General features: G+C 44.4%; 1 protein-coding gene across 1 annotated transcript in view; it reads left to right on the top strand.

Moving 5' to 3' along the window:
• The first annotated feature begins 10,929 nt into the window (after positions 1-10,929).
• EMILIN2 (elastin microfibril interfacer 2) overlaps positions 10,930-27,056 on the top strand; it is a 58,260-nt gene continuing 42,133 nt past the window's right edge. The window contains exons 1-2 of the mRNA XM_037136092.2: positions 10,930-11,336; positions 11,910-12,032. Of these exons, the coding sequence (XP_036991987.2) occupies positions 11,203-11,336; positions 11,910-12,032 (257 nt within the window). The 5' untranslated portion in view covers positions 10,930-11,202. The remainder of the gene's footprint in view (positions 11,337-11,909; positions 12,033-27,056) is intronic.

Here is a 27,056-nt window from a genome sequence, read left to right as displayed (position 1 = left end):
GTAAGAATTAAAAAACATTTGTGGAATTGAAATCCCTAGTACTAAAGGGAGGGATTGTTTGGGGGTTGAAATACATGGGAACCGAGTTCTGGTACATTTTTTCTAATGTTCTTCCTATTTCTCTCAGGAATCCTGGCACCACTGCCCTCAAACAACCATTTGGAAAACATAACCTCAGAATATTCAGGGACTAAAATATTTTTTTCATATTTTAAAATTAGGGAGAAACATGTAAGGGTGTTTCTAAGACATTTCCTTTCTTGACTCCTGGACATTCTCTGAATATGAAACTCTTGTGTCACTTTGTATTTTCCATTAGTCAGGAGATATTAGCAAACCTTATCTGCCGTGGCTTATTATTGACATTGATGTAGTCTTTGACCAATAAATGTCCAGAGATGTCGATGGGGCTTAGATGATGAGCTGCATTTAGGCAGGCTCTCCCCTGCTCTGCACAATTTAAATGAGCTATTGCCAGGCCGGAGCACTTAAACATAATACCACACCATGGTGCTGTGTTCTTTCTTAGCTCCTCAGGATGGGTTTAAGAGTGATTAAGTCAGAGAAGCCTGAGCCAAGGAAAGCTCATGCAAATACTCTGCTTCATTGACAACTTCCTAAACAACCAAGTTTCCTGTTGCTAAATAACAACAACTTCAAAAAGTTACCAAAATACATGAGGCAACAGCAGAACAAAAGAACTTTCCCCAAGTTTTGACTTACAGCCATTCACTTCTTTCTCATTTTCTGATTTTAATATTTGTATTGACATTTGCTAATGTTTTAGCCTTTAAAAATACTACACTTGTGTTAAATAAACACGGTGTGTCTTTCAGTTCATTTTAGGTCTCTTAGAGTGACCATATAATTTATTGTGCAAACCCAGGGCACTTTTGAAGATGAAAGGAGTCACTGAAAATAATTAACAGTGTTAACTGATCCACAACAGGAGTAACCAGGGACTGGCCCCAGGGAAATCAGGGTATCTGGTCACCCTACCTATCTTTAGATAAGGGAAAGAAAACAAAAACAAGAACAAACTGGCGTGTGTTTTCCTCCACCAGCCTATACTGTATCCTTCAACATTCTCCCTTTCCTCGTGCTCACTCCTCCTCAGTCCGACCCGGTCTGTCTGCCTCACCTACCTCCTGGGCACTTCTAAGACCACATACCTTATTCTAGCTCATCTACCAGGTGGCTCCTGCCCTTGTTTATTAGAAATGTACAGTGTACCTGTCACATTAATTACTATCACTTCCTCTCCTGCAATTACATTCATTTTTCATATCAGCAGATTTGAAGCAAAACAAAACAACAATGAAATACTTCTCCACAAGCCCTGGTTGGTATGGCTCAGTTGGTCGGAGTGTCATTCTGTAAACCAAAAGGTTGCAAGTTCGTTTCTGGGCAGGGCACATACAGAAGGCAACTGATCAATGCTTCTCTCACATTGATTTTTTTTTCTCTCTCCTTCTCTCTTTGGAATCAATTTTTTTAAAAAGTCTCCATGGCCATCACTGAGGTACATTGTTTTTACAATGCTATATTCTATTTACTAAATGTAACTTTGTTCATGTTTCGAAGTCTTTTTATTCATGTGTATCTTGCTTCCAATCAAAGTGTTAAAGAGCTAAATTTGTTTTTCTCTGGCTTCTGTAGTGTTCAATATGCAAAACTTCCTGACAAAGCAAGTTTTGGATGGCTACAAAATTCCAAGAACTTCTCATCCCCCAAATATAACATTTTCTTATTGTTCCAAGAATTAAGTTGAAATACAGTTGATTTTAATTATTCACAGACGCTGTATTTGTGGGTCAGCCTACTCACCCATGGTCTTGGAACTGCGAGAGCAGCAGTGTAGGCTGGCTGCGGTCACCGCGGGCTTGGCGGACGCGCAGGCTCCCAGCTGAGGTCCAGCAAGGCGAGGCTCTGCCTTCCTGTTTTAGTTCCCGCACTATAAACAAGTGTTCTATGATAAATATAGTGCCATGTTGGGGGGTTTTCTTTGCGTTTTTGTGCTTTTCGTGGGACATTTCGCTCTTTAAAATGGCCTTCAGGGGTAGTGCTGGAGTGCTGTCTGGTGCTCCTAAGCACAAGAAGGCTGTGATATGCCGTAAGGAGAAAACGTCTTAGTTAAGGCTTGAGTCACAGTGGCGTTAGGCATGAGTTCAATATTAAGGAATCAATAATATATATTACATAAGGTGTCTTTGATAGAAACACATAAAGCAGGGCTGTGTATTGATTGGTTGACAAAACATTGTGACCAGGTATTTGTAGGAACCTACCTTGTATTTTTCTCCTAGAAGCAATTTTTAACATTTACTAATTCAGTGTTTGTGGCAACTTTATAGAACATACTATGCTAAATAATGACAGTTGCCTGTATTTAAATACTAAACCATTGTTTAGAACTGTACAGCCTGAAATACTGTAATGAGTTAATTTGTTCATAAATACTATTCTAATGAGTATGGACCGAGATGTGATGAAATTAAACAACTTATAATCATCAAAGTCATTCTGCCTATGTAAAACATTTTGCCGATTTCAGAGCGATTAACTCTCATTCCATAAATAAATGATGAACTACAACATAGTTTAATGTGGCTGATAATAATGACATTATTGCCTAAGCTATTATAGCTCTCTTGGAAAGAAACAAACATCTTCTAAGGGCCTATTTTTGTCAGTTATTTTTTATAAAAAAACATATGTGTTCAAAACCATAAGTGTGACAGCAATAAATTCCCAAGTATACTATTTGACCTGTAGTTAGCTATAGGGAGCATTCCAAGAACTAAGAAACATCTGAAAAAAAAAATTAAGGGATGTGGGGTCAGTAACTAATTTCACCTTTTTGAGGAAGAATATACGCATGATTGAATTGCCTGATGATCTGCATTTGTTGTGTGTGTGGACTTATTTTTCCTACCAGGGATGTCAATGAATTGTCCTAAAGTTCATCCTGTGGAGGATGAAATCTCCTAAACAATGAGCTGAGCTACATGTTTTCTCTTGGGAAGCAGGAGAAAGAAAACTGGGCTAGAAGCCAAGGGCTCAGTCGTCCCTTCCATGCTATCACGTTTAGAGTCATTTCTGGTCATGGCATGCATGTGTCTCTTGATAGCTGCTTCTTTATAGGTCTTATTTGGAAAGAAGAACTGCAGTAGATTAGCAGCTTCCCATGTCAGTTAGCACAAGAAAAGAGTGACAAAGCTGGGGAACCTGATTGCAAATTTGTTGCAATGCTGTAGTAGTAACAATAACAATTTTAAGTATTTCTCCTCCGTTTATTGTATGCCAGGCACTGTGCTAAGTCATTTACATGTGGTAACTCAACTAATCCTCCCAACAGCCACATGAAGCAGTCCCATTTTCAGCGAAGAAAATGAAGGATAGAAAGGCATATTGGAAAAAAAAAGGCACATTGACTTGTCCAAGATTATTCAGCTTGGCAGGGGAGGGTCCCAGTTTCGAATAGTACACTAACTCTGTTGCATGAGCTCTTAAACACTTTTTTTCATGTACGATTTTAGGCGTGATTTTAATTTTTCAAACTTTTGAAGTTCTTGGGTGATAGTTTAAGCCAGGGGTGTCAAACTCATTTTCACCAGGGGCCACATCAGCCTCGAGGTAATTTACAGTTACCGTGTAAATGTAACTGTTAAGTAATGTAACTACTTAACAGTTTAGTGAGAGCTCAGCACTGCTGCCAAGTAGAAACAAGGTGCGGGGCCGGATAAAACAAGGTGGGGGGCCGGATTCAACACACGGGCCTCATATTTGCCACCTGTGGTTTAAGATACATTAAGGCACATGCTCCTGATCAATATAGGGAAATTTACTCTTGTCATCTCTCAACAAAGATAATTAAAATAATGGCCATAATTCTTAACAATGTCATCAAATCAATCAGTTAATAAGTAATATCAATCTTGTTTTCAGAAGATACTGAGATTTTGGATCTTTAGCTATGTGCAGTCATAAACAAAAAGCTTTCATGGCTGAACGCTATTTTTTTAAAGATTTTATTTATTTATCTTTAGAGGGGAAGGGAAGGAGAGAGGGAGAGAAATATCAATGTATGGTTGCCTTTTATGCATTCCCTGCTGGGAACTGGCCTGCAACCCAGGCATGTGCCCTGACTGGGAATCAAACCACAATCCTTTGGTTTGCAGACCCGTGCTCAATCCACTGAGCTACACCAGCCAGGGCTGAAAGCTCTTTTTAAAGAAAGGGTTTATTAGGCCATTACTATTGTTGGCATAAGAAATGTCCAAACCTGTACAGGATTTTTCTGGGTTTATTTGAGCCAAACTGATGACAATTGCTGGGAAGCAAATATTAATGGATTGAGAAAATGCTCTGGAGAATGGCAGTTTTGCAGCTCATTTTATACATCAAAATCAAAGGAGGGGACATAAGGGGGTTACGTGAGAGTCATTGGTGGTAGATTAGAGGGGTGGGAGGAGACGAAGGGGGAATCTCTGAGGTTAATGAAGAATAAAATGAATATACACATACTTCTCATGTCGGTGGGTACAGGATAGTTAGCAATTAACATTTACAGCACAAATTTATGGTATTTGGGGAACAAGATTATGATGAAGGGTTCTGAGTGGGTGTGCCCTGAGGGGTCTGAAATAGGAAATTACTCTGACATATCAGAGATATGTTATTGTAGATGCAAAAGGGCCATAGACAGGCTTACTTACGGTAAAGATTGCCTTTTGCAAGGAAGCTAAAGGGCTTGGGTGCACTACCCTCCATGACCAGCTTTTAGTTAGTAATTTTTATGTCCAGATCATCCTATGTGGTTACTTTGGCCTCTGAGTTGGTAAGACCCACCATGCAGGCTTCCCCTGACCTTGTCAGGTTTAGGATGTGGCCCCTTTTCCATCCACACTAGCAAGAAACAGATCAGGTTCTGGGGCATGTAGTCTGAACCACCTGGAGTCGACAGCCTCTTTCATGGGGATTGGGGAAGAAAGATGCAAACCATTTTGGAAGAGTTTACACTGGCTATAGATGAAGGGGTCGGAGAAGGTAAGCAGCATTAGTTCAGGGAGAGGCACAGAGTCCCTAAGTAAGAAAGGCCCACTCCTGTGGATTCGTGCTGGGCGACAGTCTGGAAAGTTCATCTGTAAGCAAGAAGTGGAATCTCCAGAGGGCCGTGGTGCTGGGCTATTCTTCAGATAACCTTGGGAAAGTCATCTGGAAGTTAATTCGAAGTTCCGACATATATTCAGGAATGCAAGCAATCCTGTAGATTTTTCCCTGAAATTGTTAATTGGTGAATCCCTCTTGTCTCTTTCTTCTACTTTCTGCTATAATTTAATTTAGGACACCTCAGAGTTTTTGCCCTGAAAATAGTAAATGGGATATTTGCAAATAAGTTAAGAAAAATTGAAAAGAGCGATTGGTCTTTGCTCTGTTTCAGTCTAGTTGAGCAAAACCTTGATTTAACAAGACAGGAAAGTAGCTGTTGGTTATAAATTTTGAAGTCTGGGGACTCACTGAATTTATTCTGAAGGTGCCTTGTCCGATGAAATGCCCATGGCAAACGCAGCTATGCAAAACTGCATCGACCGAACCTTGGCAGGCCAAACCACTGACCGAGCTAGACAGGGCAGCGGTTAATTTTTCTCGGAGACATCTCTGTCTCTCTTTCCCTACCAGACTGCATTTTTTTCAATGAAGAGCATCTTATCACTAAGTTATGAATGTGTAAAACATTTACTTACTCGGGATATATTGCTTTGCAATCAGAATTTATTCAAGATAATTAGTCTACAAAGACTTTCTTTTTCCATCATTAGATAAGCAGCATGGAGACAGCAGTACAAATACCCAAAGGTACACCTAGAAATCAGGCAGAGATTTTTTTGAGTTCTAGGAAGCTGTGGAGAACAGGGGGCCACATACTAAAGCTGACAAACTTAGGGAAAGCCGGCATGGTGCGCCTTACAAACTCAGAGACTGAAAGTAACCACATAGAATGACCTGAACATAAAATGCCTGACTGAAAGTGAGTCACGTTGGGTAGTCCCTCCTAGGCCCATAGCTCCTTGACTAAAGTCAGTCTTTACCTTAAGTGAACCTGTCTGTTATTGTCTTTTTGCATGTAAGATAATATACCTTTGAAATATCAACAGACTCTTTTGCAGACCCCTCAGGGCACATCTACTGCACCAGAGCTGGAGAACACAGAACGCATTCTTGTCCCCTGAATCCCATCTCCCTGTGCTGTAAATATTAATTACCTGTCCTGTCCCCACCAATGTAAAAGAAGTATATGTGTCTCCATTTTACCTTTTATCCAATCCCAGAGGTTTTTCTGCTTTTCTTTTTCCCATCCCTTAATCTACCACCAGTGGATTTCATATAACCCTCCTTATGCCTCCTCCTTTGATTGTAATGCATAAAAGGAACCACAAAACTGCCATTCTCCAGACATTTTCTCAATCCCTTGACATTTTACTTCCCAGCAATTGTCATCGGTGTGGCTCAAATGAACTTTCATAAACACTGTCTACAGGTTTGAAACTTCCCACCAAGATGATGGTATAGGTAGATATGCTTCGATTCCTTGCACAACCAAAAGAAGGAAAACAACACATTTAAAAACAACAAAAAAATAACCAGAACTGCCAGGAAATTGAACTGTATGGAAGTCCAATATCCATGGAGTTAAAGGAGAAACATTCATCCGGACCAGTAGGAGGGGCGGAGATGGGCACCCAGGGCAGAGCGGACACACAATAAGGTGGAAGCCGGTGGAACAGGCGGGTGAGGTGGCAGCTCATGGACCAGGTGGTTCCACATTCACATGTGGATAAACAGGGAGGAACAACTGGGGAGCGAGACAGACCATGCAACCCAGGGCTCCAGTGCCGGGAAACAAAGCCTCAAACTTCTGACTGAAAAAACCTGTGGGGGTTGAGGCAGCGAGAGAAACTCCCAGCCTCACAGAAGAGTCCACTGTAGGGACCCACAGGGTCCTAGAATGTACACAAGCCCACCCACCTGGGAATCAGCACCAGAAGGGCCCAATTCGCTTGTGGGTAGTAGGGCAAGTGACTGAAAGCCACCCCAGAGGAGCAAGCGGTATAGTTCCCTCTCACACCCCTCCCCCACAGACAGCACCACAACGCAGCCAGGCAGGTTGCCCCACCCCAGTGAACACCTAAGGCTCTGCCCCTTGCAGCATAACAGGTGGGCTGAGACAAAGAAATATGGCCCAAATGAAGGAACAGATAAAAATTCCAGAAAAATAACTAAACAACAAGGAGATAGCCAACCTATCAGATGCAAATGCAGAGTTCAAAACACTTGTAATGAGGATGCTTACAGAAATAATTGAGTATGGACACAAAATAGAGGAAAAAGTGAAGGCTATACAAAGTGAAATAAAGAAAAATGTACAGGGAACCAACAGTGAAAGGAAGGAAACCAAGACTCAGGTCAATGAGTTGGAGCATAAGGAAGAGATAAACATTCAACTAGGACAGAATAAAGAAACAAGAATTTTTTTAAATGAAAAGAGGCTTAGGAACCTCTGGAATAACTTTAAACATTCCAATATTCGAATCATAGGTGTGCCAGAAGGACAAGAGGAAGAGCAAGAAATTGAAAACTTATTTGAAAAAGTAATGAAAAAGAACTTCCCCAATCTGGTGAAGAAAACAGACATGCAAATTCAGGAAGTTCAGAGTCCCAAAGAAGTTGGATCCAAGGAGGAACACACCAAGACACATCATGGTTAAATTACCCAAGATTAAAAATAAGAGAATCTCAAAGCAGCAAGAGAAAAGGAGACAGTCACCTACAAAGGAGTTCCCACCTGACTGTCAGCTGATTTCTCGAAAGAGACCTTACAGGCAAGAAGGGGCTGGAAAGAAGTACTCCAAGTCATGAAATCCAAAGACCTACAACCAAGATTGCTCTGGATATCCAGCAAAGCTTTCATTTAGAATGGAAGGACAGATAAAGTGCTTCCCAGATAAGGTCAAGTTAAGGGAGTTCATCATCACCAAGCCCGTATTATATGAAATATTAAAGGGACTTACCTAAGAAAAAGAAGATGATCAAAAACTATAAATGGTAAAATGACAACAAACTCACAACTATCAACGACTGAACCTAAAAAAAAAACTAAGCAAACAACTAGAACAGGAACAGAATAAAAGAAATGGAGATCACTTGGAGGGTTATCAGTGGGGAGAGGGGGATGGGGGGAAAGGTACAGGGAATAAGAAGTATAAACGGTAGGTACAAAACAGACAGGGGGGAGGTTAAGAATAGTATGGGAGAGAAGCCAAAGAACTAATGTGTCTGACCCATGGACATGAACTAAGGGGGGCAGGGAATGTTGGAAGGAATGCTGGTATTGGACAGAGGGGGATAAAATGGGACAACTGCAATAGAATAATCAATAAAATATACTTAAAAACAACTCTCTACAGGTTTGGACATTTCCTATGTTGAGAAAGCAAAGACGGAGAAAGGGAAGGGTGGGTCTCCCAGACTAGTCTTATGACTGGTGACCACATCCTATATGCAAAATCAGTTCATTTTGATCAAATGTCTTGTGCCCATATGACTGAGCATGGTGATGAGGGAAATGGACCTGCCTGCTGTCTCTGTAATGATCACCCACCCACCCCCATCTGGGTGTCCTGGGGCTCAGCAGGCTTCAGTGCTTCATGAGAAGGCCCCAAGTACAGGGTCTGATGAGCATCTTTTATCATGACCAACAGCAAAGGAATCGATGTTATGAAGTGGTTCTCTTTGCATTTTTGCTTTAGGTAAGTTGGTCACACAATCAAGAGTGTAAGTTAATATGGAGCACTTTTTATTTAAAAGTAGAAGTTCCTTTAGATTGCTATGGAAAACTGAGTTTTCAAGTGCTTAAGGTAATTGGTGGCTTATAAAGAATTCACACTTGCAGCATTCTACCAATTATGTCCATGTTATTGCTTATGGCTGGGACCAGACGACCTGCCCAATTAGTCTGTTTCCTAATGTGCTTAAGCTCTCTGTCTTCAGGAAGCTCCTGGAGGCTCTCTGGTTCATGAGTTTGACGTGTCCCTTCCTCTGGCCAGAGAACAGGAAGGGAAGATTGTCTCTTGGGGTCTGGGCTTCAGTTCTCCCTGAGAGCCAAGAGCCTTCGTCCATCTCCCCAGAGCAGCCCCACACTGGGTACATGTGGACTAGAGAAATACACGTGATAAATATTATCTCACTTTGCTGACCGTACGTCAGAAACTTGACACCCTTCACTGAACAGGAGTGCCCGGAAGCTCCGTAAACACAGAGCCCACATCAGTTTGGGTGAATTCTCAGAATTTTTGCACAATGCCCAGCCTGGAACATGCTCAGAATAAAATTTATTTACCAATAGATGCCATTTATAGCTGATTAAATATAGTATAGTATTGCAATCATCTCCATGAGAAGTTGGTCCTCAAACTCTGGGACTGGAGTGCAGCTTCCTAGTATAACTACGATACAGTGGAAAAAACAGAGTTGACTCCATCAGTTCAACTTCACTCTCAAGTTTGAGAATTACCTGTATTGAAGAGAAATTGCAGTTGTTAGCTGTTAGTTTTAGATACACACACACACATGTGTTCCTTCATTTTTTCCCTCTGTCGCTCTCCTTCACTTCTGTCCTCTGTTTCTTCCCTAGGACACCTCAAGAACAACAATGGTGTCAGGGTGGGGAGGTTAGTAGACCCACACAGAAAGATACAGATTGGTTACGCAGATTAGCTTTTCATCTTTTTGTAATTTTCCCTTCTGGATGGCTTTTCTGAGGGCTGGGATGACTTCAGCTCATTATTTGCATGATCTGCTATTTAGAGAGTTCATAGACAGACTACGTATGTCCTTACATAGTATAATTTTCTGCTTGGATCTTGCAAAATTTCTACCTAGGGGACATCCCCCATCAAATACATTAGAAATAAAATAGGCCATTAGCTCCATTTAGTCAAGTAGGGAACAAAGCAAGGCCTTGCTATTATCTACATAATTCACTGGCAACAGTGTTCTGTTAGCTCACAGATATTACAGTTAATCTATGCAAATAACCTCACTCGAGCGTTCATTAGTTGCAGCAGGTGAACTTAAATATATAGCTCTCTTCAACACCAAGACCACACAGCCCTTTGGTCTGGATTTTATGTAACATTATTCTATGGAGTTACTTTATCTCCAAAAGAAATTGGCAGAGATGAGTGTAACTCACTAATAGGCAGAAAATACACAGGCTAGTGAAAGAACTAAAGGCTAGCAGTGTCTGAACTGTTAAGAAGCAAAGGGGGACTGCTGTGGAGCAAGTGGCTTTAATACTGATAGAAAAAGAAAGTTCAGAGGAGGACATCACAAGCAGAGACTGAGGTGGCCTTTCAAAAACTCGTGTGGTGGATGTCAGAACCCGGGGCTGCGCTCCAGAGGCGTTCGGGCAGTGGCGGGGCTGTCGCTCCCCTGTGCCCTGCTACCCTGCCCGTTGACTTGGAAACTGTTAAACGAATGGGTAAGGCAGAGGTGGGTGAAGAAAAAGAGGAGGATCCGCGTTCATTTCCCTTTAAACTCTCCTAAATCCAAGTGTGGGGGAATGACCAGGTCTGGCCATTAGAGGAAACCCGAGCCGCCTCTGATAAAGGACAGATAAAGATGTCCCTCCTTCACCCTGGGAAGCCGGCACCCATGCACGACGTGAGGGCTGCGACTCACAGGCTGCTGCCACTTCCCGAGGGGCCGGGGGCGCGTCTGTTGGAAGGTGGTAGGCGGAGTTCCCTGGCTTCTGGGAAGAGACCAAAGGAATGAGTAATTGGAAATTCTGTAATATAGACCCTTCTCCCAAACCCTTTGGCCCTTTCACCCCAAACCCCCGCTGAGAGGCAAGGGGACTGGAGACAGGGAGTCGTGGTGGAGGGAGAATCACGTTTCCGAGAGGGAAGTGAAATAAAGAGGGCGGCACCCGGGGGGACCTGTGCGTCATTGAGGGACCGAGCAGAAACGCGGGCGCTTTCCACTGGGGTGGAAAAGGAGAAGTGGGAGCAAGAACCCGGAGAGGGCAGCCGCGGAGCGCGGTGGGGGCGCCGCGAAGCGTCCCAGCCTCCTGTCTCCTCCCGCCGCGCTCCTGCCAGCCGCGCTCAGGACCCCGCCGGCGGGGCGCCCGCCGCTCACAGAATGTGGCCTCGGACACGGCCCCGGCCCCGCGCGTCCTGGCGCTGGGCGCTGGCCCTGCTGGCCCTGGGTGGTGCGGGGCTGTGCCAAGCCGGCCCGCAGCCCAAGCACCCCGCGCGGCCCAGTGCCAGGAACAAGTAAGTGTGGGGCCCCCTCTCCTCGAACGCAGGACAGCCAGGTTCCTTCCCAGAGTCCTGGGCCCCCGCCTCCTCCTTCCCGACCCGCGGCCGAGCCCAGAAACTGCCCCGCCAGAGGTGATGAGCAGCAGCTGGGTGTCCGTCCCCCTGGGGCTGCTCCTGTAGGGCTGCTCCCGAGGAGGGCTGCCACCTCCTCGCGGTGGCAGTGCACTCCGGGGTCTGCACCGATCCCGTGTGAACTCGCCAGCGCCTCGAGCCTCGCTGCTCCCGGGCGGTGGTGCGCTTCGGTGTCTCGCAGCGCAGAACGCTCGGAAAACTCCTCCCAGGAAATTTCTGGTGTCTCTGGGTGCTTTTCCCTGCCTCTTGTAGAAAAAAGGTGCCGGCTCCCCAAAGGCGCACCGGCGCACCTTCCACAGGTCGGCTTTGTGGAGCTTCGGCCTCAGCAGGGACCACGACCTCGCTGACCCAGGCTCCGTCTGCCGCTGTGTCAGCTTGTCTCCATCTCCCCGCCCCGAGCTCATTGTTCTCCCGGGTTTACACAGTGCCCCTCTCCCTCTCCCTTCTTCACCCCAGGAACTGGTGCGCCTACATCGTGAACAAGAATGTGAGCTGCTCTGTGCAGGAGGGAAGTGAGAGTTTTATTCAGCCTCAGTACAACTGTCCCTGGAACCAGATGCCCTGCCGGTCCGGGCTAGTGTAAGTGCTGCAGAGGAGGGGCGGGCGGGCCGGGCCGCCGGGGACGGGGCGGGGGCGCAGGGCGTGGGGTCCGAGCGCCGGGCTCCCGCGGTCTGTGTATCTGTCCCGGGGCGGTGAAAACTCCGCAGCTGGAAAGTTAGACCGCAGAGCGGGGTCCCGGGCGCGCCGGGGCATTTAAGAAGCACTGTCGCCCTGAGTGACAGTGCTGGGGACGCGCACGATTTGTTCGTGATTTCCAGGGCACAGAGGGACGAGCACAGCCCCCACCCCCGCCCTTATTTCTGTCTCTCCCCCCAGTTTTATGACTAACATAAGGCAGCTGGACCTAATTAGATCCATATTGCGTGTTCTGGGGCACACAGAAATTCCAAGATGTATACTGCTAAAAAATGTTTAAATGTAGGGTTAGCTGAGTGTCCTCAAACAGACGAGTTCTCTTTTTTTCAGGTTTCCCCATGAAACTGACCTCTTCCAGCGCTGTAGATCTCTAAAGTCGCAGGAATAGCTCGCTTAAAAGCGTGTCGTCGTTGTTTTCTTCACTGTAGCTTCGGGGATTGGCTAAGAGGTTGTTGTGAGAGAAAGGTTCTTAGAGATAAGGAGAACAATTAATCATCTTTTTGCTTAGCAAGTTTTCATCATCTTGAAAAAAGGAAGCAATAAAGGTACAGATTCCGTTAAATACAGCACACTCATTCAACGGTCGTCCGCCAGTGTTTGCGTTTTTGTGTAAATCGGATGTCTGAGGAGGAACCCGTCTGAATGAATGGCTGTTGGGGAGCACACGTGATGGTTGAAATTAATTGTTTTCCCCTAAGAATAAATTGTTTGTCTGAGAGCGCGGTCGTCATCACAGTAGGCGGATCTGTCTTTGGCAAAGCCCAGGGACAGACTGAACTTGTCCGCCAGAAATCCTCCTTCATGTGGGGTGGGAGAGGGCCCTAAGTCCCCCCCCCTGGGCTGCTGTGAGGACTGCAAACCGGAAAGGGATGATTCCTCTCAGGTCAACAACAGTTTAGAAGAGATTCCCACGCTTCGATACACGGGGAAATGGGCTGCGTCGGAACTGCCGGCTGCTCCATTGAGTTGGGTGATTGTCAGAGGGGCACAGGCCTGTCATGCCGTCAGCATCTCTGCTGGGTACCAAGCGACCTCACAGCCTATGTTTAGCAGTCGGTGACTGGCAGGTGTCAGGGTGGTCCGTGACGCAGGCGGCGAAAGAATTCACAAAGAGAAGAAAGTGTGGAGAACATTCACTTCCCAAGAAAGGAGAGGGAGGTGGTGTGGAGAGAGACACCAGCGTGGAGGAGTGGGGGCTTTGAGCTTTCATTGGGTTGTAATTGGATTAGAAAAGGGGAGGTTGCTGCTGTTTGTGGCCCCTGGGCTTTTGAGGGGTTGTAACAGAGGCTGCAGTTTATTTCAATGTTATCTTCTGCCTGTGGCTGTAAGGAGCCTGTTAATACTGTTCTTGCTCCCAGTAATTTCCAGTCCTGAGGACATGAGCTTGGAAGAGTAAAATGGCAGTCATGACTAACTTAGGCCTGCTTGGCATCTGGCTACAGAATAGCAAATTGGGCTGGCATTATCCTTTCTGTAGAGACATGTGAGTATTCATTACAATTTGAATTAATTTCTATAAAATTAGGTTCGTTTATCAGGAATATTTCATTTGTTTTACACAAGAATAGAATTTTGTGGTTGTGCTAATCTTAATATTTACTTGTGACAACCTAGAAATAAATAATTTTTTATTTGGGGAGATAATACTTTTCATTTAAATGATTTATTTGTTAATTTTTTGAAATTACTTTAGTGCTTGAAAAAATTCAGTGATGATTTCATTGTTGTAGTTGACCAAAACTCGGTGTAACAGATTCTGTCTCTTCAGTGGAGAGTGAATCCCCACCAGGTCACTGGGCTAATGCAAGGCATTTGGAGCATATTTTTGCCAACCAATGGGAAAGGCAACAAAAATTGCTATAAAAATGACAGATGCTCCCATTGTTTTATTAAACAAAACCAAAATAAATGATCTTGGTATTTTTCTTCAAAAACTGCATAAGCAATTCAAGTGTGTTCTTTTAAAATGCTGCATTGGAAGTGAAATTTAAAATATAAAAATAGACTCTTTTAGCTGATCAAGCTGAAAATTTTGAAATTAATTTAGCAGTTAATTCAGTCTTGACTTTTCTTACTGTTCTTTTAGCAGCATGGAAGGAATGGTTTGTTTTCCAACTACTAAATATTTTCTAAGTTTGGAGAATTAGTAGATTAATGAAAACAAAAGGAGAAATATTACCTTTTACGTACTTAAAAGAGAGGGAATCCCTGTTTGATGTGAAATTTCCCAGATTTTCTGATGAGCCCAGAAGCCTGAGTAACCTCTCTCAACTCACAGGTACTGTTGAGTGAGGTCCTCTTTATTTGGGCCGTAGGCCCTGAGACCTGTGGAAGTGAAGGTTCTTGAAGGTAACTTTTCTTGTGGTTTTAGAAGCACAGGTATGCCTTAGTTTATTGCACTTCACAGGTATTGCTTTTTTTTTTTTAATAAACAGAGGGCAAGAGCATCAACCAGCAAAAAATTATGCCTCACTTTATTGCAATGCTCATTTTATTACGGTGGTCTGGAACCAACCTGTGTCTCTGAGGTTTGCCTGTAGAGGATTGGAGGCTGGCCAAGATGCTGGTCCTAGAAATGCAGCTTAGCATCTGGTGACAGTTGACCGTCTGGAGGTGGCAGGTCTGAGCCAGGGAGGCCTTAATACAGTTGGAGCAGAGCAGGATTGTTAGGGGCAGTGGAGGGAAATGAGGAAGAGAAGCCAAGTCAGGAGAGAGAACAAAACCCAGATTTTAGAGGTGGAAACTGCAACCTCCAGACCCCAGGAGGAGAGGTCCAGAAGGTCGAGGGGCCCAGAAGGGCCAGAGGTGTTAGCCAGCAGGAAGATCTGCTTATGCAGAAAGGCAGTTTCAGGTCAGTTTCAGAGGGATAGGCATTGTGGGCATTGTAGCTCCTGTGAGATTAAAGGAGGGCCTCAGGACACCCAGTTACCTAAGAATCAAATGTGTTTCAAAGTCTTTAGCGGCGAAGGGAGTTGATAGTAGCCAAGCAGATGAAGAACTCCTTAAAAGAGAGGGAAGTCTTTCCCTGGCTGGTGTAGCTCAGTGGATTGAGCGCTGGCCTGTGAACCAAAGTATCACTGGTTCAATTCCCAGTCAGGGCACATGCCTGGGTTGCAGGCCAGGTCTCCAGTAGGGGACATATGAGAGGCAACCACACACTGATGTTTCTCTCCCACTCTTTCGCCTTCCTTTCCCCTTTCTCTAAAAATAAATAAATAAAATATTTTTTAAAAAGAGAGAGAAGTCCAAATGTTTTAGGAGAGAAGCAGAGAAGCCGAAGGGAGAGACTGAACAGGCTCCGAGACTGAGGTGGGAAATGGCTAGGAAACAAGGGGCCTAGCGGGGAAGTTCGCACAAATAGAGGAGCAGGTCTGCGCCTGGTGGCGTCATTGGGTGCTAAGCCTCTGTGGGCATTTCCACAAAGATTAGACAGTGGTCCACGTGCATGAAGAGCCTTCAATTCCTGGCTGCAAGTTGCATATTGATCTGTGAGACTAGGAGCAGAGAGGGGTTGTATGTGATACGTGGGCATTTTGAGTAGTTACTTTTCTGAAACTGTAAAGAGACTTCTGAGTGTCAAGCACGGTGTTGGGACATTTCATTGTATTTGTTAGTTTAATTCTTGCAATAACTGTTCACGATGAATACTATCATCTCCATTTTATCAATGAGGACACAGACGGAGATATTCCCTGACTTGCCTGTGGTCCCATGACAGTAAGTGGCTGAGCTGCCTCCAGACCCAGGGCTGCTGGCCTTTGGGGACTATCCTCTGTCCCTGTGGCAATGGGGAGTGCACGTGTTTGTCTTAATGCATGACTTCAGTAGACTGCACAGTAGTGAACATTTACACTCTCCTTCATGCACGGCAATTCCCACACAAAAGTGATTGAGAACTGTTTGGAAGGCTCACTATGGTATCCCGGGCCTGACTGGGTGAGAATATCTCTCTGGGCTGCATCATGAGAACGTGATGAGCCCCTTTAACTTCATTGCCTTCCATCTTTACAGCACCCCCTGAGGCATTACCGCCTTTTTGCAGGAAGGCAAGTAGTCAGGAAGTAGCAGAGCCTGATTCAAATCTAGGTCTGTGCCTGGTATTTCCAAGCCTTAGGCTCTTCCCACTGCACACCCCCACAGCGCCTTGCTGTCTGAACCCTCACCCTGGGATGAGCACCGGCCCCACGGGCGTGTGTGTGTGTGACGCCTGCCCTAGCGCTGTGACATGAGCACCTCTGGAGGGATGGGAAGGGTCGGGTAACAGCCTTCTCAGGGCATCTCTGCGCGGGTTGGTGGTGTTTGGATGTACCAGCGGTAGACACAGCGCCATCTTCCTTTTCCTTCTTGGACTGGGCATTGTTTCCTTTCAAGCATCATTCGTGCCTCGTGGCGGTAATTTCAGCGTTATGTAACCGCCCACTCAGCCCGCAGTGGTCCCAGCTGACTGATGTTAGTATTGGAGTCATCTGGGGGCGTCCTACGTGCGGAGCAGCTGCCTTGCTGGTGCCTTGTGGTTGGATCCGAGGATCCCAGATGTCAGGCAGGACTATTATTCCCCTGCAGTGGCCTCCCTCCCAGCGCTGGGCTGAGGCTCTGCAAATCTAGCTGCCTGCTCTCTGACACCACAAACTGACGGGCTTATCAGCCTCTACCCACTACCCACTCCCCACCCCCGCCCTCACCATCTTCTTGGGTGTGTTGCATCTTAGAGAAATTTTTCCTGTTAGCTCTTAAAACAAGATCTCATCAATTGGGGGAGGCTTCTGGATGGGGCCAACTGAAGGAACCTGTGATGCTGTGGCAGCAGAGTAAGAATTTGTGAATTTGCAGCAGGTGTGAGTTTTAAGTGCTCAGCTTCCAGAACCCCTGTAATCCTCTGATTCCAATGGGAGCAGGTGGCCCTTCTGCTGTAAGAAAAGTTGTCTATTAGAGAGTAATCTCAGCCAGGAAAAGCTGCTTAAAAAAAAAAAACACAAACAAACTAAGAACACTTCAGGCTGGGGGGAAAACATAAGAGCTTACATTTTCCGGATATAATTCTACATTTTCTGCATTGCCAGGAATTCTGTTCAATTCAAGACGTACCACTTGTGTGTATAGCTTTGGGGGATTTCCCCCCTTTAGCTTTTAAACAAACAGCTTGTGATCAGTTAATTGGCTGTTTTGAGCCTTCCTCCTGGGCGCTGAGGGAAACGTGGAAGGACTGGGGGCGCGTGCGGGAGTGTGGGAGAACACCTGCCAACGGGGGCGCAGAAGCAGCCGACCCCAGAGCCTGGAGCTGCCCCGGTGCGTTTCCCTCCTTACCTGCCTTTGGGGGTGGACCTCCTGAGCTTCCCTGGACTCCTCAGACCTTCCTTTCAAGCTTCTTGGGCGTTTTACTCTTTTCCTCTTCCTAGGTTCCCAGTAGATAAAATGGAGAGCCCTCCGGCATTTTAGACCACCTCCACTTGTGTGTGTTGTTTTATTATTTTTTTCTCAGCACAAGCTCAGCTGGAAGATTAGATAGGGCAGAGACAGGAGTGTTGGAAAAATAACTTTTGTCTTTTGAAAATATAGCTTATGGGCTATATTTTCAACTTTAGCTTGGAGAAAAAATAATGGGATTCAAATTGTGGTTATGGCCTTGAGAAAAAGTTTGCTTCTTGTTAACCCCCGTTTTAGTCTTGTTGATTGGTCTTCTTCCAGCAATCTATTCTTCTATGTTGGCTCTTGGTAAATGAATTAAAATTCTGAGGTAGGCAGAAAAGTTGAGGTAAGTGGGGGCAGTCCCCAGAGGCTGCTGGTGTGGCCGACGTGTTTTGGAGAGGAGGCGAGAAAGTTGGCTTCTGGCCCGAGCATTACCACCACTGAGCTGTGTGACTTCAGGCAAGTCCCTCAACCCCTGTGAGGCACGGTGTCCTGGGTTCCTCATCTCTGCATTACCAGAGAGGCAACACAGCTGACACTTTGACAAACTTTGACAAAAGCGCCCCATTGTACCTGTGTAAGGTACAGCTAGCAGGACTGTCTAATGCAGACGCCTCTTCTCATGGCTTTGTTTGAGTGTTGTTGCCTCTCAGGTGATCTTATTTCTCGGGGTTTTGATTTTGAAGTTTAATGCGTCCCGACGTGTTAGAGAAAGAGCGAAGTGCTAAAGAATGGAATCAATTCAATGAACTACGATAACAATGATGAAATCAAAATGACCGAAATTGTTGACTTTTAAACATGAAGTTAAACTCTTAGCAACTGCTGTGGAAGTAGAGCCAGCAGCGGGGTTTCTGCAGGGCAACACGGGAAGGAGAAGAGTCCCGTGGCCGTGGCAGGCGCTGGTGCCCGCGGCAGGTCTCAGAGGGAGGCCCGCGGCGTGTTCCAGGTTGCGGCGGGCGCCGGTGAGCTCTGCGGGTCCCAGGCCTTCTTCCGCCCACCCACTAGCACGCGGCTCTGGTTCTCGGCTCTTAGCACAGATCCTCTTCCTCAGGTTGGTGATACTAAGGTGTTACAAATGTTTACAGAGTGTGAGCAATGCGGTAGACACCGTATACGACGGTTACAGTGTTCTACATACCATTATTTACTTATTTATTTGGGGGGATCAAACCATTTTATTGAGTGTCAAAGGGCTTCGAGGACCAGATCGGATCTCCCCAGCCTCAGAGCTGCGGAAAGTCTACAGAACTGGTTCTGAAGACCTAAACCCGAGAAACTGTGCCGGTGTGCAGATTGCTTTCCGACGGGCGCCCAAGTGTTTTCATTTATTGTTGGCTGCAAGATTTTCTTACTGCTCAAAATTGATTGGTCTTGTCCTTAATGAAGCAGTTTTCTGGACTTTGAAATAACAATGAACTGCTTGATAAAATGAGGCCAGTGTGCCTTCTCCTTATGAAGAATGATTTTTCTGGAAGGGCCAAGACAGAAACATAGTAGTTTTACTGTGATAGGAGTTCACACTGGAGGGAAAATAGTGAAAAGATGAAAGTGCCAGTCACCAGTAAGTTCTCTCCTCTCCTTCCTGTTTTACAGTGGCCATGGGTGTGGAAAAAGTGGGGAGGCTCTAACTCACCAAATCCCTGCTTTGAAAATGCTGTAGAAGCAAAGTCTTCTGGGTGTGCTAGGGCCCAGCTGTACTTTTTATTGTTTCCACCTAAGAAAATGTTAGATGGTTAGGAAATGCGCCTCAAGTCATTCTTTGCAGTGTCAGCCTTTCAGGACAGTGTGCTTTCTGCGTTTGGTTAAAAGAAATTTGGTTAAGGGAGAGATAGTTCAGGGGAAGCCTTCTCACACTGGTCATTTTTTATTATATTTTATTGTTTATGCTATTACACTTGTCTCTATATCCCCCCCCTCACCCAGCCCCCCCACTCCCTCAGGCAATCCCCACACCACGGTCCCTGCCCCAGGGTCATGCGTGCATACTGGCTGCTGTATTTCCTGCGATGCACCTTCGTTCCCCATGACTATTCTGGAACAGCTAATTTGTACTCCTTAGTCCCCTCGCATTTTTCACCCAGCACCCATTCCCCTCCCATCTGGAAAACATCAAAACCTTCTCTGTATCTAGGATTCTGTTTCTGTTCTGCTTGTTTATTCATTATGTTCTTTTAGATTCAATGGTTGATAAATATGTGTTTATTGCCATTTTATTGTTTATATTTGTATCTTTTTCTTCTTCTTTGGAAAGACCCTTTAATATTACATATAATAAATGTTTCGAAGCACTTTATCTGCCCTTCCATTCTAAATGATAGTTTGCTGGGTAGAGTAATCTTGGTTGTAGGTCTTTGCATTTCATCATTTTGAATATTTCTTGCCAGTCCCTTCTAGCCTACAAAGTTTCTTTTGAGAAATCAGCTGACAGTTTCATGAGTGCTCCCTTGTAGGTTAACTGCTTTTCTCTTGTTGCTTTTAAGATTCTCTTTCTGTCTTTAACCTTTGGCATTTTAATTATGATGTGTCTTGGTGTGGACCTCTTTTGGTTCATCTTGTTTGAGATTTTCCATGCTTCCTGGAAATGTATGTGTATCCCCTTCACCAAGTTAGGCAAGTTTTCATTTTTTCAAATAGATTTTATAAATTATTTATTTATTTATTTTTAGAGAGAGAGAGAGAAGGGAAGGAGCAAGAAAGAGAAACATCAATGTGTGTTTGTCTCTCTCTCGCCCCCTACTGAGGACCTGACCCGCAACCCAGGCATGTGTGCTGACTGGGAATTGAACTGGTGACCCTTTCTTTGGTTCACAGGCCCATGCCCAATACACTGAGCTACACCAGCCAGGGCTCAAAGAGATTTTCAATTTCTTTCTCTCTTCTTCTTCTTTTAGCATCCCCATGATGCAAATGTTGGAATGAATGCTTGGGATAGGGTTCACTGAGGCCAGATGCTGCTTATTTGAGAGAAGTTAGGAAATTCTGAAGCATGAGCCAGGACAAGCCATTCGTATGGAAAAGCCACTGGAAACAGGTTAGGTGGGCTGGAAACCTGAACGGAGCAGGGTCACGGGGAAACACCAGGGTAGGGCAGTGTGAGCCAGGCTGAGGGAATCTCAGGAATCTCTGATATGGCATCTGCCTTCCAGCTCTGTAGGGGGAGGGCTCACAGAAAGAACAATGGCCTCTGCCAGCACTTCTGTGTGGGAGAAAGCTGCCACCCGGCTCTCACCCCGATGCCAGACACTCCACTTCCTCCTCGTATGCCTCTGGTGCCTCTCAAGCTGCTGCTTCAGTGCTGAAGCTCAGAGGGAGTGAGTTGGAGTAAGTCTGTGCATGGGCCCTTTAAGAGGAACCGCCTGAGACTCCAGTAGTTTCTGTCTTCCACAGTCTCAATCCCCACTGCTTTTTACAGCCAGAAGTTATGGGGACTTATCTTCCTGGCCCTGGAACTCTGGGGGGGGGGGGGGTGAGGCGGGGACAATTAGTTTGTGGATAGGACTCCTTGCTCCCAAGAAATCCCTCCCCATTTTTATCCACTTCACGTGGGCGTGGGACCAGCCCGTTCTGCGTCTCTGCTCCTCTTCCAGTCTGGATGTGGTTTCTTCTTTACCCCCGTAGTTGTAGGACTTCCAACTCAGTTTCTGGAGGTTCTGAGTGATGGTGGTTCTGTAGTTCAGTTGTAATTTTGATGCCGTTGTGTGAGGAGTCAAGCTGTGTTTAGCTATGCTGCCATCTTGAGTAATTTCCTTCAAACCGGTCATTTCGATAAAAGGAAATTTGCTGTGAGTCTTCTCAGTTTTTTCCTAACTTTTCCCATCTTCACACCGATACATGATTGTACAGTACCTGCCAGATGCATGGATGTAATTCAGTGATCTTCTAACAGAGATTTGCTCATAATCCATTATAAAACAAGGTACTAGAAATTTCCCTCTTGCCCTTGCCAGTATGGCTGTTGGTTGAAGCATTGTCCCATAACCAAAAGGTTGCGGGTTTGGTCCCCAGTCAGGGCACATCCTTGGTTGTAGTTCAATCCCCAGTCCAGTCACACGTGAGCCCCAGTATGGGCATGTACAGGAGGCAACCAATTGATATTTCCTCTGGCAGTGATGTTTCTCTCTCTTCCTTCCTCTTTCTAAAAGCAATGGGAAAATGTCCTTGTGTGGGGATTAAAAACAAAAAATTTCCCTCTTGTTTCAAGTTTCCAACATGTCAACAAAGATGCTATTAAAGGATCATGAAATAAGGGCCTAGAATTTTCCTGAACCGTTGTGGTGAAAATGCCACTTGTTTTCTGCTGAGGCTTTTCCCACGTATCTTGAAGATGCAGCTCAAAGCTGCGGGGGTGATTGCGCCAGCTCCTGGGGAGGGGTGAGTTTCACAATCCAGTCCTTCATGGGGAGACCTTTTCACCATTACAGTGTTTCCCAGGCTCAGTCTGTTCCAACCCAGAGAGCTCTCACATGCTATCGGAATGAGGGCCTTGGCCGGGAGGTGCAGTCGAGGCTTTCTGAGTATTCTAAATGTTCCAGAATCTTGAATCTGCCCTACTGTCCAGACAATGTCCAGACCTGGTATGTGTTTCAGGAGGCCTATGCTGTAGATCCTTCGCTTTCAGCGAGGCAGCCACTTCCAGGGCAATAATGCCAGGCTGGAGTCCCCCTTGGCCGTGATAAATGATGTGCCCTCCTCCCATCCCAACATGTTGCATCATCTTCTGGCCACGGAAGATATTTGGGAGTCGCTTTGTCCTATCATTGCACAAAGCAGCTAGAAAGATGGAGCACGGAGGCCCGCTCCCTGGTGGTACAGCAGGGGACACACAGTTGCCTTTCATGGCTCGTTTCCTGAACCAAACAGCAAGGCGTCCCCCAAACGCTCCTTCCCAGAAGTGTCACTGGGAAGTGATTATCCCAAAGAGTGGACTGTCTGGTGTTCAAAATGCTAATTTGTGTCTTTGATACTTTGTGTTCTTTTACACAAAATGGCAATTGAAGGTGGTTATAAAAAACTCTGTCTTGACTGTCTTTCTTTAATCATTGACCTATACCTTTAAAAAATACAAAAATAAATATAATCCCAAGTTCCCAATAAACAAAACAATTGGTTATGTATCTAAAGAGTAATTCGGTACATTAGAAAAAATCTTTAGTTAAGTTCTCATTTTGAAACTTTGAAATAGACTCAATAATGCTTGTTTTGGGTTCCACTTAATATTTTGGGTAGTCAAGTCTATCTAGCACTTTGCTTTCACAGTCCTGCAGAGGTTTTTAAAAACATCCCAGTACAAAAAAATAGTTGTTTTTAAAGCAGCTTTAACTGAGATATAATTTAGAGAAACTGTACATATTTAAAGTTGGAAAATTTAAGTTTTTGACCCCTGAAATCAATGCCACAATTGAGATATCAAACATTTCCATCACCAAAACTTTCTTTACCCTCCTTAACAGTCCTTCCCTCCGGTTTCCCTCACATACCCCCTTCCCAGGCTGATATGAGTTTGCAATTTCTAAAGTTTTATGTACAATTATACAATATGTACTGTTTCAGCCCTAGCTGGTGTAGATCAGTGGATTGAACATGGTCCTGTGAACCAGAGGATCGTGGTTTGATCCCCAGTCAGGGCAAATGCCTGGGTTGCAGGCCAGTTCCCATCAGGGGACGCATGAGAGGCAACCATACATTGATATTTCTCTCCTTCTCTCCTTCCCTTCCCCTCTAAAGATAAGTAAAATCTTTAAAAAAATATGTACTGTTTCATGTTAAAATTTTTTCATTCAGCAGAATTGTTTTGAGGTACATCCATTTTGTACTATGTATCCATAGTTGATTGTTTCTTATTGTTGACTAGTATTCCTTTGTGTGTTTATACCACAATTTCTATAGAGTAGTTGTTTTGTAACTGAGGACTTGTGAAATACTGAGTGTAGAAACTCATTTATAACTATCATAAGATACTTCTTGGATTTTTCTGAAGACCAATTGAGGTAGTAAATACATAACAAATGTAGAACACTACATAAAACAGCAATGAAATAAAAAAACACATTTCACATCAGTAGCCCTAGAAAATGTTGGACTGAGGCTACATAATTGGATAAGTCATTTTGAACTGGCAGAAAACTCAATAGGGCTAAAGAAGACTACTAATTCTTTGAAGACTGTGGGTTACGCGGTTTCATTAAGCAAATATTTTTGTGCAGGCCCTGTGTCTGGCACAGAACTAGTAAGGAACTTGACCTCTCTGTTGTCCTCCAGAAGTTTGCATCCTGTAAGTGAAATGAGACATAAACAGAAATCATTACAAATAAAAAGTGGAAAGGAGAATTGCTGCAACAGAAGCACAGAGAGCTGAGGATGTTCAGAGGTGGAGGAAATTGTTTCCAGCCAAGAGGAATCTGAGCACTGGTTTGTGGGTGGTGACATCTGGCAGGTCTTTGATGGGAGGTTCTAGCTGTGTATATGCAGATGTGAGAGGATCTGGCATAAGCTAGGAAAGAACACGAGCAAGGGCCAAGAGGCGGGAGCCACAGTGAAGAGTGAGTCGAGGCGTCAGTACGGCTGCTTTCTTCTGAGTGCCGTGAGGGAGGCACCTGTTCAGGCCTCTGTCCTTGGCATGGGGATGGATCTCCTCCCTCTCTTTACAACGTCTTCCCTCTGTGTGTGTCTTGGTCCAAATTTCCTACTTATATAAGGATGTCAGTTGTCATGGATTTAAAGTCCATCCTAACGATCTCATTTTAATTTGATTACCTCTGTAAAGACCTTATTTCCAAATACAGTCACATTCCGAGGCACTGGGGTGAGGATTCCAACGTACCTATTTGGAGGGAGGGAATATAATTCAACCCATAACATAAGGTTGAATAAGGTTGGGAGGTTGGGCTTTATTGTTTGGGCAAAGGGGAGTCACAGAAGGCTGTTATCTGGGACACCATCAGAGGTATGCTTCCACACGCTGACTTGGCGATGTGTGGAAGATTAATTTGAGAGTGGAGAGAGCAGGGTAGGCATGAGTGGTGGTGGGAGGGGCCTGTGGGGAGATGGGCCGCAGACCGTGCCAGACCTGAGGTGGGTGTGACCTGGCTGTGGAGGAGATGAGAAGCAGTGACACAGTTTGCATGGCTGGGTGACCACCTCTGTGCTTAATGCATGATTAGCACTGGGTGGGTCTGGAGGAGATGTGAAAATCTGTCACTGAGCAATCTGTGTAGTATGTTGTCAAGAGTATTGCTAAAAAGGACCACACATTGCAAAGGAAGACAAATTATTTCATGGACCATCATTTGGAGATTGTGGCAGGATTGTTTTTATCCATGGGATAATCAGGACCTTGTTATTCATCAATTTTGGTGATCAGGAACCAACTGTCATCTTCTATGGAAACAGTTAAGCTTATTATTATAGAATAAACCCATAGTTTTAATCTTACTGCAAGTTTTTCTCTTATGGTATGTGCACACAAACACAGTTTAAAAACATCATTTATATTAAGTTTTATAGTTTTACAGATTTCACAGCTATTGTATAATTTTGTTCTTTCACTATCTGGGAGGTAGAAAAGGGGCAAATATAAATCCCAACTTATATTTGAGGTAACTGGGGACCAGAGAAGTTTTTGGGTCTTGTCTAATCTAACTGGTCTTTGACTGAGTTGGGACTTTAATGGTGACTCTTGTTATGGGTAATAGAATTGGATGTTATCTCCATATGGCCTCCATATAAGTACGGTTGTTTCATGTTGGATATTGGTGGCTCAAAGAAAGCCATAGTGTGGTGCTGGGTACCACCTAGTAGGCACCCAAAGGATGTTTGCTGAATGAGTGAATGAAAGAGAGAGCATGTGGGTTGTTTCTTTTCCTATTGAGACTTTTTTTTTTAAAAACAGTTTAAGGTTGAGAGAAAGGTACATAGATTTCCCATGTGCCCCCTTCCTCCACACGTGCATGGCCCCCATTATCAACACCCTGCCCCAGAGTGGTGCATTGGTCACAACTGACAAACCTACTTGACAAATCACTACCGCCCAAAGTCCATAGTTTACATTAGGGTTTATTCTTGGGAGCTCATGTGTTTATAGCTCATCTTCCCTCCCATTGCAAGAATCATGTGGCTGAGTTTGGTTTTCAGTTTTCAGTCACGGAGACCATAAGTTTGAACAACTGCCCATGGCTTGCATTTTTAAAATGGAAAGTGTGACATGCATATACAGTCTTTGAAAATAATCATTGGTAATGAATAAAAATGCAACAGCTTGCAGCTGAAACAAGGTTTCAGATATGGTGGATTACAAGTAAATCAACCAAAGTAATATTAAAAATTATAATTTAGATTTCTGAATTGGTTATCTTAATAAGGTCAAGTTAAAGGAGTTCATAATCACCAAGCCCTTATTATATGAAATATTAAAGGGACTTATCGAAGAAAAAGGAGGTAAAAATATGAACAGTAAAATGACAACAAATACATACCTATTAACAACTAAACCCAAAACAAAAATAAAAATAACTAAGCAAACAACTAGAACAGGAACAGAATTAGAGAAATGGAGATCACATGGAGGGTTATCAGTGGGGGAGTAGGAAGGGGAGAGAGGAGAAAAAGGTACAGAGAATAAGAGGCATAAATGGTAGGTAGGAAATAGACAGGGGGAGGGTAACAATAGTATAGGAAATGGAGAAGCCAAAGAGCTGATATGTACAACCCATGGACATGAACTCAAGGGGGGGGTGTGGGTGGGAGCAATGTGCAGGCTGGTGGGGAATAAAGGGGGGGAATCGAACAACTGTAGTAGTATAATCAACAAAATATATTTAAAAAATAAAAATAAAGTTGTTTTGCCAAGGTACAAACCTACATTGACTCTCTGTGACATGAGACAGCTTTATTTTATGAGGGTTCAGATTACACAACTCTGAAGACCGGTTTGGTGTTATTGGGATGATACCGTGACCAAAGGTAGAACTGCAATTTGGAAGAGTTAAATCCTAAAAATATAGGAAATTATTTTAAAGATTAATTTGGAAGTTAAAAAAAATACCATGCTTGCTTGTATATTTTATTTGCAGAAATTGAAGGCAATTTTAGCGAAATCTTTGGGTAGTAGGCCAAGTTCAGCCCCAGTTTATTAGGAGAATGAGAAGCACCACTTATACCATGGATTTTATTGTTTTATTGATTTAAATGAGGCAAAATAATACCATTCCACAAAGCAAAAGGCCGCAGGTTTGATCTCCCAGTCGGGGCACTTGTCTGGGTTGCGGTTCCGTCCCTGGCTGGGCCACGTGAGAGCCACCTAAAGGATGTTTTTCTCACACTGATGTTTCTCTCCCTGCCTTTCTCTCTCTCTCTCTCCCCTCTCACTAAAAACAAAACAAAATTATACAATCTATATAATTTTTCTTAAAAAACCCATATTTTAAAGAAATGGAAAGCAAGCCACATATTTTTAACTCATTAACAGATGTCTGTTGGTTCCCTCTTCATTCAGTGTCCATA

This window comes from Artibeus jamaicensis, unplaced genomic scaffold (assembly GCF_021234435.1).
Source record: "Artibeus jamaicensis isolate MK-2021 breed Jamaican fruit bat unplaced genomic scaffold, CSHL_Jam_final contig_354, whole genome shotgun sequence".
In the NCBI taxonomy this organism is placed as follows: Eukaryota; Metazoa; Chordata; class Mammalia; order Chiroptera; family Phyllostomidae; genus Artibeus; species Artibeus jamaicensis.
Note: the sequence above shows the minus strand (reverse complement) of the source record. Positions and strands in the feature narration are given on the sequence as shown.